The sequence below is a fragment of the Macrotis lagotis genome, chromosome 5, assembly GCF_037893015.1.
Source record: "Macrotis lagotis isolate mMagLag1 chromosome 5, bilby.v1.9.chrom.fasta, whole genome shotgun sequence".
In the NCBI taxonomy this organism is placed as follows: domain Eukaryota; kingdom Metazoa; phylum Chordata; class Mammalia; order Peramelemorphia; family Peramelidae; genus Macrotis; species Macrotis lagotis.
Window position 1 is genome coordinate 160,618,842 of NC_133662.1, and position 11,706 is coordinate 160,630,547.

Below are 11,706 nucleotides of genomic sequence, written 5' to 3' on the forward strand. Positions count from 1 at the left end.
GCTAAGCTGGCATGTATTTGACTTGGCTGATTGAAATTAAATATAGGGGGTGGCTAGGTGGCAGTGGATAAAGCACCAGCCCTGGAGTCAGGAGTACCTGGGTTCAAATCTGGTCTCAGACACTTAATAATTACCTATCTGTATGGCCTTGGGAAAGCCACTTAACCCCATTTGCCTTGCAAAAACCTAAAAAAAAAGAAAGTAAATATATAATCATTCTTCCCTCCATTATTTTTACTAATTTACCTCAAATAATTATCTACTCCCATTTCTAAAGGGAAATGTCCTGATGTTCAATGAACAGGTTTTAGGGACAATTAGGATCCAATGCAGTAGAGTGGAAAGTGCACTGAATTTGCCATTAGAGTATCTTTTATTAGTTTTATTTTCTGCCACTTACTACTGATGTGATCTTGAGCAGGTGAATTTTCTGTTCTGTACTTCATTATCTTTATAAAAACAAGAAGTTAGTCCAGATAACCTCTAAGACCCCATCTAGCTCTAAGGCTATGATCCCAAGTTTGGTTTCAGAAACCCTATAGAGTTCTCTCAAATACTGAAAGCAAGGAGACATTTTTGTTACCTTATTTTCCTATTGTTCATTTTTGCAATGCAGGAGTTAAGCCAAACAGCATTATTTCATACTGTTACCCTTCTCATTCCTTCCTCATATATTTCAGCCTGATTTCTAAGTAGAGTAATATTGGGGGGGAGCAGATATTGGTTTTTTTTTAGGATTTTGCAAGGCAAATGGGGTCAAGTGGCTTGCCCAAGGCCACACAGATAGGTAATTATTAAGTGGCTGAGGCTGGATTTCAACTCCTGACACCAGGGCTGGTGCTCTATCCATTGCACAACCTAGCCACCCCAGGAAAGCAGATATTGTAACAACATGTTACAATAAGTATCAGTTTTGTGTCTATCACTGCTCCAAATTGGTCCCTAATGCTTATACACAGATCTAGAAATTAATGGGTGATTCAAAAACAATTAAACAAGATTGCTGACTGAATGTATAAAAACTAGAATGAAAAACCATGAAAAAATCAGAAAATATCAATTATTGATTAAACTTATAAATCTAGATATATTTTTGTAACCCTTCCTCAATTTTAGAGTCAACAACAAGATCCAAATAAGCCCTACTGGACACTGCGTCTGGTCACTGAACAGATGGAGAGTGACATTCTGGAAATTAAGAAGGATACAGAAAGAGCTGATGAAATCCGAGCGATGAAACAAGCATGGGAATCTGCAGAGCCAGGCAGATCTATCAAGGTAATCATAATTGGAGAAGTTATTTTAGTTGTCTTCATTCTACAATGGTTTGAAAGCATCAAAATGAAGAAAATACATTTAAAATAAAGCTTAAATGACTTTTCAAACAACAGTTTTATATATACTTGTCTCTTCCCTCCTTCCTTCCTTCCTGTCCTTTTCCAGTCAAATGATAACCTTATTGTAGTAAGGCTGAAATCACTTAGATAACTTTAAAAAGTTAGTTCTTGATGATATTTTTTGGGGTTCAAGCTACCTTTCTCCTAAAGGCTGGAAGTTTATTTTCATTTACAAAACCTTGTCTTAGCCTATTTCTCTGTTCACCTCTCCAAAGAAGAAAGCCCAAACATGTATTTGTAGATATATAAGGGACCTTATGAAGAAATGAAAACACATACATTCACAATCTGTCTCTGATAATCCTCATCTCCCTCAGAAATAAGAAAATTCTTTATTCCTTCTCTTATATACTCACCATATTTTCTGTTATAAATATTTTTATGTGTTCTATCCCCCTACTATTATGTAAAACTCCACAAGAACATTATATATTTCATGTAAATGCTTTATTCACTTCATATTAGAGCTAATAAATTTAACTTACAACAGATTAATGGAATAAATATGTATGGAATATAAAGCTTAGAAGATTAATTAAAAGGTATATTTGATGATTAATATAATTAATATAATCCTAATAGTCTGATCATTTAGATCTGATTTATTGAATGTTATTATATGAATATTTACATATGTATATATGTAATGGCATTTATTTCAATATATATATAATTTATTCAGTGTTTTATTATACATCGATTGAGTACAAATCACTTTACTAGGTACTAGGAGAGTTACAAAGAGAATTTAGACATAAGTACTCTACTCTTGAAGCTTACTATTTAGTAAATTACAATGATAACATGTTACTATTTCAGTTATAATACCCTATTTTGAAAGATCTTTAAGTGTATATATTTATGAGTTGCTCATTCCTTGACTAACAAAAATGGTTCCATGTATGAAAAGCCATAATACTCAGTATTTTAGTGTGTTTGATCACTTACTAACCTGTTTGCTAAAGCACAGCTAAAATAATTTTGCTAATTTCATATTTTCTTCTTTTCTTGAAGACTTTATGAAGGTGATTACTATTTATATAATCAATCATTTTCAAAGATCCTGTTTTTTAACATTTGTTCTTCAGGCTGCTCAAGCTCGCATAAATTTTATCAACAAATTTGCCAAGAAATCTGAGACTGAGACAGAGTCTGAAGATTTAAATAAAAACCTAGAAGAAGGTACTAACTTTATTCATGGATCAATTAGTCTTACCATTCACAAGTATTATTGGTATACTTTCCAGGGGAGTTTCAATGGAGAGGAAAAAGGGAGAGACAGAGATAGAGGCAGAGATAGAAAGAGAAAAATGATACTTTTTCAACCCTATCTCACTTTAAATCTCCCATAATTTTAAAAAGTAAAATTACTTCACACAATAAATCTCAGATTTTGTCAGAGAGCATTTATATTCTAAACTTCTCCCTGTCCCTTCTTATACTTTCAGGAGGAATATTAAAGTCCAGCTATTGTAATTGTTTTTAAAATGTTTACTCTATCTCCTTCTACCTTGGAAGTCTTTCTATTTTTTCTTTGAGGTGGTGAATGATATCTTCAGTTCTATAATGTTAAACTTACTTCTGGGAGGCAACCAAGTAGTACAGTAGATAGAGTACTGGACCTGGAGTCAGGAAGTCTCATCTTCCTGAGTTCAGATCTCACCTCAAATATTTACTATTTATGTGACCTTAGGAAAGTCACGTAACTCAGTTTGTCTCAGTTTTCTCATCTACAAAATGAACTAGAGAAGGAAATGACAAACCAGTTCAATATTTTTGCCAAGAAAACCCCAAATTGGGTCAGGGTAAGTCAATCATAGCTAATTAACAACTAAACATTCTCTGATAATATGGATTTTAATACTAGAAAATGGCAGAGGACTACCCCAAATTAGTAAAGATGCAATGAGTCAGTCATTATTACTTTAGGAAGTGAGTATTATTTTATATTACTGTATATCATTTTTTTTTTCTGGAAGGATCATGACTAATTATGTAAATAGACCTCCTGCACTCAACTTTCTTCAAGGTGGGGAGATTCTATGAATGTGATGTTCCTAATACTTACTGGCTGCCATCATATATTTGAAGACAGCTATCTTCCTCCATAGGCAGCTAGGTGGCATAGTAAATTAGAAAGCACTATCCACTAAGGAAAGCACTATCCACTGAGTTCAAATCTAGCCTCAGACTACTAGCTGTATGATCCTAGATAAGTCACTTTACCTCTATTTGCCTTAATCCATTGGAGAAGAAAATAGCAAACACAGCAGAAGATGAACAAATCCATTATAAATATGAAGTCATGCAAAATATACTTCTGAATTAGCCAGTTTGGATCAAATAATTGTTTAGCATGAGTTAATTTCCTTTTCTATCTCTCAGATCACACAAGTCCATATCTTACCAACTCAGTGCTTTCTTACTTATAACTTCAGGACCTTTCATTTAGCAGGAATTCAATAAATATTTGTTTTTATAAATTCTCTAATCGAATGTAGAACGATTTTTCCAAGTCTGTTGTTTAGCTACAGAGAAAATAGCGGAAGCTAGAAGTTAAGCATAAAGTAAAATTTTATTTAAATAAAAACATAGCAGGTAAAGCAAGACCAATCAATGATAAAGGGAAAAGAAGAGCTTATTAAAAAGAATATCTGGGAAAGGGAAGTATACATTTTGAAATTAGGGTGGTATAGAAACAATATCAATAAAATCTTTAAAGTTTAAAATAATTGTATGTATCATTTTATTACCAATGGAGTGACTTCAGGAGAAACAAGAATGCCTGGTGCTGATAGCTTACCAAATATAATGTCTCCTGAGATACTTGCTACACCATCTGTGAAAAGAGAATTAGAACCTTTGGACCTCACTCCATATATCCGGTAAATTGTAGTAAATAAATGTGGAGCTCTGTGTTCTTGGAGTTGAAATTACATTGCCAATAAGATGCTTCTATAGCAATGATGAATTAGAAATAAATATCCATTGTACTTTTATAGTCTGAATCAAACATGTGAATCTGGAGCTGTATGTAAGGTAGCATTTTACTTCAATGAGAATTTGTCAGAAACTTGTATTTAATACTAAATATAGGATTCTTTTGTGACTCTATCCTTCTTCATCCATATCTTGGTGAACCCAAAAGATCCCATGAATTCAGTGGTCATTTGTATACAGATAACTTCATAATCTATACCCAGCCCTCATTTTTCTTCCTGTACTCCAATCCCACATTTCCAACTACTTTTGGACATTTCAATTTCAGTGCCTCAAAGAAACGTTAACTTTTATATATTTGTTTATTGATATTATTATTGATTATTTATAGCAACTTATATATTTTTTATAAAACTTTAGGATTAGAAAGACCAATTAGTCCAATCCAGAGACCTTCTATAGTCTATAGAATCATGGAATTTGAGAGTTGTGAATCTCAGCAGTAATCTAACCCAACACATATCCTCATTATAACACATCATTTTGTATCTCATAGGTGCTACAGAGACCTACAAGGAAGAATGTATCACTTCTCTATTTCTACTTTAGACAACTCTTTTTAATTTTTTATCTGATATGAAGTATGATATTTTTCATTTTGAACTTTCTCTCATTGTTCCTTAATCTATCCTCTGGGTCCAAAGAGAATAGATCTAATCTTTCAGATCATGAAGATGTGTCTTCTTTAGGCAAAATACTAATCCTTCACCCCATTCCATTAACTGATCTACATATCACATGTAATTAAAAACTCTTTGCTTTTTCAGTTGTCTTCAGGATGTCCTTTAACTTATCAATGGTGTCGGGTAGTGAATACCATATAAATGAGGTCTCATGAGACTGTTATCTCCTTTTACCTGAAAACTTTCCCTTTCCTCCTTCAGCAGCTCCTGCTGCTATATCACACTAATAATACACATTAAGTTTGAAGTCCACTAAGATTCCCAAATTTTTTCAAAATTTTCTAGTCATGCTTCTTCCATCTTTCACTTGTAGTATTCATTTCTTTTTTGCACCCAAAAGTAATATTTTCCACTGTATTAATTTAATCTTTTTTTAGTTTTAGCACAGTATTCTACTCTGCCACTATCATTTTGAATTTTGACTTTGTCATCTTGTATTCCAGCTCTGTATACAATGTGATAAAGCAAGTAGAATCTAGTCTTGGAACCAAGAAGAGCTGGATTTGAATCCTGAATCAGACACTTATTACCTGTATAACCATGGACAAGTCAAGTTACCTTTCCAATTCTTAATTTTTTTTCATCTACAGAATGATTTGAAGACCTCTGTGGCCCCTCCATTTCTAAATCTATAACCTTGTGATTGTATTTAGGAAAACAAATTATGCTAATGAGTAGAGCTATCAAATATATATTTGTCTTTGTATCTGGCTTCAAGACACTTCTTTGCTGCCTCTCTTTGCCTCAGTTTCCTCAGCAATAAAATGCAAATAAAAATCACACCTAGTTCACAAGATTGTAAAGTGTTTAACACAGTTGAACAAAAAAAAATACCAGGATGACAACAACAAAAATAAATGACAATAAAATTCTCCCATCTGGTTTAGTACTTTTTGTTTCTTTAAATACAGTATAAGTTACTGTTATCAATATGACCACAATAGAATAAAATAATGGTGGACAATGAGTAAAGAGCTTTGTGATTCTTTGCCATATTTACAGTTTGGTCTTTTAATGACTTGATTCCCTAAGAAAGAGGTCCAAAACCAAGTTCCAAAATCAAACATTTCTTTTGATGTTCATCCCTAGAAAAACGAATGATGAACCTGTATTATACAGTACAAATTTGGCCCAGCAACAGGAAATGCAGAAGGCAGAGGAAGTTCATCAATTTCGCCAATATCGAGAAATTGTACTTAACAAAAGAGATAATGAGTTTGCAGCACGGAAAAGGCTAAAATCAAAAGTTTTGGATACCTATGGAGATATCCGTGTAAGTAAGAACTTGTAAAAATGTGTCACTCTTGATAAACTTTTTAAAATTTTTTAAAAATTTGACATCTTATGTTATCCATCCACATAATCCTTTTTATAATCACATTCTTTTCCCATCATATAGATCAGCATCTTTTTTTTAATATTTATGAGATATATTGTTCCCCCCCAATTTTTTTTCATTGGGAGAACAACTCAGTCTGAAATCATTGTGCTACTCAAGAATGTGACACTTAAACTCTGCTATTGATATGCTATCTCCTGAATTTCACTTTTCTCCCTTGGTCATTGTTATTATTCAGATATTCAGACCATTTCATGTGCTTAGGAGAGCACATATTCAATTCCAACTAGGATCAAAGGTAGATGATTTATGTCCTAAAATTATATAAACTTTAAGGAACTTGTAAAATCACTTAATAAGTTCATTTGTAAATTTTGTACTGAGATATCTGTAAAATGTTTTCAGAATTTTAAAGTCCTTCATGCATGAACTATGATTAGTCCAATAAAATTCTTCCAATGTCAAAATGGACTTTTTAAATAGTGTAATATTCCTGAAACAAATACTTTGCATATTTTAATTTTTGTATTACTACAGAAAGAGAAACTTCAAGAACAATAAAATTAGGGGGATAAAAGTATGCTTCAGTCTGTATTCAGAATACCATCAGCTCTGTCTTTGGGATAGAGTGCATTCTTTATCATAGGTCCATCAGAGAAATGGCTTCAATATTTTTTTCCCCACAGCTGCTATTGCTAGTGTATTTCCTTCCATCCTATTTCTCCCACTCCCGTTTATTCTATATTCTCTCACCTTTTACCCCATCCCTCCTCAAAAGTGCATTGTATCCATCTCCCACATTTATTATTCTATCTTAATGATTTGTTTTCATATAGAAATGGTAACACTGATTCACCTTTCTACTAATGCCCATTTCTTCTAGCTTTTTAAAAAGTTGGGAGGAGTCTAGCACATTAATCATTAAGGAGGATATTATTCTTACCTCCATGGTCCTTCCATACTTTATCAACCATCTCTAAGAAGCATGAATTTTTAACAGGTGATCATTTCATTTCTTTTCAAATATAAAACTGAAGAGAAAATAAAGTCACATTCTACCTTCTGATGTCATTAATTGGCTACAAGAAAACATAGCATGTAAAAACATAAAGGGCAATCAGTTCCCTAGGAATAATGTGGGAAATAAATATTGCCTCCCAGGATGATGATGATGATGATGATGATGATTGATGATGATTTCCTTAGTGCTTTGATGTTTGCAATGCTTTTATATAGAGACAATCCCTGCCTTTAGGGAACTCACAGTTTAATGGAAGCTGCTAAACACATATTACCCCAGTACCATTTGTGTACCAGGGAACCCCCATTTATTAAAATTAATTGTCTGTTTATTATTCCTTTAGTCAATTTTAAAGATAGTGTACTTCACAATAGGTTTCCCTTCAATTTTGTGGTAGGATAATTTGAGTTTATACTCAAAGGCCTATAGCAATTCATTTTCTTGTAGCAGAAATATTGTTCATTTACCCAGAATTATAAATTGTAGCATTTTATGACTTTTTACAAAGACCTGTTGTGCATGCATGTTAACTGAAGTTTGTGAGACAGTGTGATACAGTGGATAGAGAGTTGTCCTCCAGGTCAGCATCCCTTGAATTCCTTTCCATGCTTCCTACAAGTCTCCAAGACTCTCATTAGGAATCAAGGCATGTCTAATCTAAGCTGTTAGATGAAACTCCTCCCTGGGAGTTTTCTAAATAATAAATCACATATTTTGTCAAAAAATACAAGCAAACAAAATTTAAATATGCAACATTATTACCTGCTCCTAAAATTTCTTTTAGAAGAGTTAGGAAAATCATAACTCCATAAGTAAGTGTTATCTGAGCAAGACTCCATTGGGGCGGCTAGGTGGTGCAGTGGATAAAGCACCAGCCCTGGACTCAAGCGTAGCTGAGTTCAGAACTGGTCTCAGACACTTAATAATTACCTAGCTGTGGGGCCTTGGGCAGGCCACTTAACCCCATTTGTCTTGCAAAAACCTAAAAAAAAAAAAGACTCCATTTCTGAATACTTGTGCATCACACACACAAAAAAGTGAATGAATTTGTTTTGTAATGCCAAATTCACTTCTTGTTTTGTTTCGGGGGGGGGGAGAACAGACATCTTTACAGGAGACCCAGGAAATGATTTTACTGCCTCGGGAAGAATACAGGGAGAGTTTGCTGGAAGAGGAGCGCCGACAAGAGGCATTAGCAGCAGAAGAAGCAACTGTTAAGCAAGAGCAGGCAAAGAAGAATATTGACTATCTGAAAAAAAAAAAAAGAAAAAGGAGGGAAAAAAAAGGGACAATAGGGAGCCAAACAATTTCCTTATTCAGGAAAAGAAAACTATTTTAATAAGTAATTTGTGTCTTTATGAGATAAAATATCAGACCAATTCAAAGTATGCTTTTATAAGATTATTGCATAATACCCTAAGCATATCTAGTTTTTAATCTTTTTAACCCCTAATTTTAGCCTTACATGTATAAGATGTTCTAAACTACCCTCAAAAGTATTTATATTATCAAGGAATTATCCCTCCCCTCCATTTGAGATTGTCTTTTTTCTTTTTTTTTTTTTTTAAGAAAAATCCCTGTCAGAACCAGGTAATGATGTATTTTCAACAACTGTGAGGAACTAATTAGTATTTTATAATGTCTAAACATCCCTAGTTCATTTAAAGATATTAAATTATTCAAGATTTATTTCTACATGATGGAAACTTTTCTTCTTTAGTTTTTCCCCCCAACTTGTTTAACTGCAGGACATTATATGGTAGAATTTTTAATCTAGCAATTTGAATTTGTATGCTTATGTGAGGACTTGTCTTTTAAAGAATTTTAAATTAGCATTATTCTGACTTATTGTAAGTATAGACATTAAAAAATGTTGTGACCAATCATTATTTCAGTGGTCTCAAACTTGTTTACCTACTGTAGCCTCTTCTTGGTTCCCTCCAAGACAATTTCCCCTTTTCTCTCAATTGTATTAAAGTTTCTTATTGATTTTCTAATAGAACTCAGACAGATGATACTCCATGGCAAACTTCTGTCTTATTCCAACATGGAAGGCTATGAAAATGTTTATTTTCTAACCTATTTCTTCTTCATGTCTGTTTTTATTGTTTTTGATTTAAAAAATTCTGTTTCTTCTGGGTATTATTTTGAAGCATTTAATGCTAGCTCAGATGATTCATGTAGTTAAATCAATTAGGTGTTTGATCTTCACTGGCCAAATATTCACATGAAGCTGGTTTTCAAATATTCGAATCATATTGTTATATAATATTAGATTATAATTATTTAACATATAATATTTACAAAAAACCCCGATGTAATAGACACAGTCAGTCATCAATTATTATTATTAAGTGCTACTGTTAAAACAGGCACTGAACTAGATAATGGGGTACCAAAACAAATACAAAACAACCCCTGCTCTCAAGGATCCTATGTTCTATTGGGAGACAATACACAGACATATATGTATATACATAAAAAATTCTAAAATGTCAGACTGGGTTAAATGTATGGAGAGCTCAAGAAAAATGTTTATCTTCATGAATCAGTCAAGAATTTATCCTTTTTGTCTAACTGGTCTCAGAATTGAATCTTTATTATTAGTTTAGGTTTTTCATCTCTATTCGCAAATAATGCCACAAAGTTTTGAATAACATGGGAAAAAATTGGTGTAGCAATCCAGTTCTGAAAAAGGTCAATTTATCTTTATTTATATTGGTAAAAAATTTTAATGGCCCCCCATCTCTTTCTTCACAGAGTATATAATACTATAGAAACATAATTAAATTGATTGCTCAGACCTAAGACAGACTTGTTCATCATTTTGCGTCCAATCCTCTTCATTTACTTTAAATCACAGGTGTATTTTCATTGAGTAAATTATTATATTTTGAGGCTTTTTAATGTGCTTAGGATCCTGAAGATAAAGCATTTTCTATTTTTTCACTTTTTTTTTTGCTTTGGTCACAGATGGCAGCACTGTACAATACAATATGCTGTCTTTTGAAAATTAACATGTATAACAAACTGTTTCACCAGCTATATATTTCCAAAAGTTTGGTAAAGGTTAGTTGTTTTCATTTTCGTTTATCTTTTTTAATTCAATCATGGTCTATTCCTTGTCATAAAAATTTGTTGGGCTTAATTATATAAATGCATTTTCAACTTTTAACAGGGAGTAGCCAACAGATATCTTAACAGATTGTGTGTGTGTGTGTGTTTGTGTGTGTGTGTGTGTGTGTGTGTGTATTCATTGGTTCCCTTATCAAAACTGTTGATTTAGGTTCATGAATTCTGAAAAAAAAAGTCTTTTATTGAGTTTAAGAATGGATACTGGCTTATAAATGAAATGATAAATTCCTATATTTCTTGTTTCATGGAACCTGACCTAATGTTTTTAACTTTGATAGGAATCCCACATTATTGACAAAAATTACCAAAATAAATCATCAGAAAACTAAATGCATAATCTTAAGTTATACACCTTACTTTTAATTAGAAAGTTCCAAATTCCATGTTAATTTTCTTCATATTCATAAAATGTATTACTGAGATATTTTTTGGTTTAACTGTTAAAAGCAGCTTTTAGACTGGTAAAATAATTTTGATGTCTAAGACATGCTAATAAACACAAAATTATAAAATTGAAAATTTTATGTATTGCTTTTCAGTTCCATGTCACTTTCATATTCATTACTTCATTTAATTGCCCTAAGAAACTTATAAAGTAGATTGTAAAATTATTATTCCCTTTTTGTAAAGGATGAAGCTGAGACCTAAGAAGCATAGGTGCCTTGTTTGAAATTACATAGCTTATCATTGGTATCTCTGAGGACCTTCTCTCTATTGCTAGATTAAATTCATGCAAGCTCCAAAAATAACAATAGCTGCGATATAAATAACCACTGCCTTATTGATTATCCATTCTGATATCTTAAATGTCTGAGCACTCTATTAGAAAAAGTGCTGAAAAGTTCTGACCTTGGAGGATTTTGCTTTTTGTTTTATTTAAGTCAATGGGATTAAGTGATTTGCCCAAGGCCACACAGCTAGGTAATTATTAAGTGTCTGAGGCTGGATTTGAACTCAGGTACTCCTGACTCCAGGGCTAGTGCTCTATCCACTGTGATACCTAGCTGCTCCCAGGCTTTTACTTTTTTGCCTTGACTTGTCTTCTTTTAACTGGTTGGTCAGATTAAAAATTGTTAAATCATCACAAAGGATATTTCACCTGATGGGAGATGAAAATCTTACCTCAGCTTA

At 32.6% G+C, this 11,706-nt stretch overlaps 1 protein-coding gene across 1 annotated transcript in view; it reads left to right on the top strand.

The window, feature by feature from the left end:
* ADGB (androglobin) overlaps positions 1–10,933 on the top strand; it is a 244,091-nt gene extending 233,158 nt beyond the window's left edge. Inside the window, exons 32-36 of the mRNA XM_074187787.1 lie at positions 1,117–1,278; positions 2,486–2,579; positions 4,168–4,282; positions 6,170–6,353; positions 8,543–10,933. Coding sequence (XP_074043888.1) covers positions 1,117–1,278; positions 2,486–2,579; positions 4,168–4,282; positions 6,170–6,353; positions 8,543–8,779 — 792 coding nt within the window. The 3' untranslated portion in view covers positions 8,780–10,933. The remainder of the gene's footprint in view (positions 1–1,116; positions 1,279–2,485; positions 2,580–4,167; positions 4,283–6,169; positions 6,354–8,542) is intronic.
* Positions 10,934–11,706: the final 773 nt, after the last annotated feature.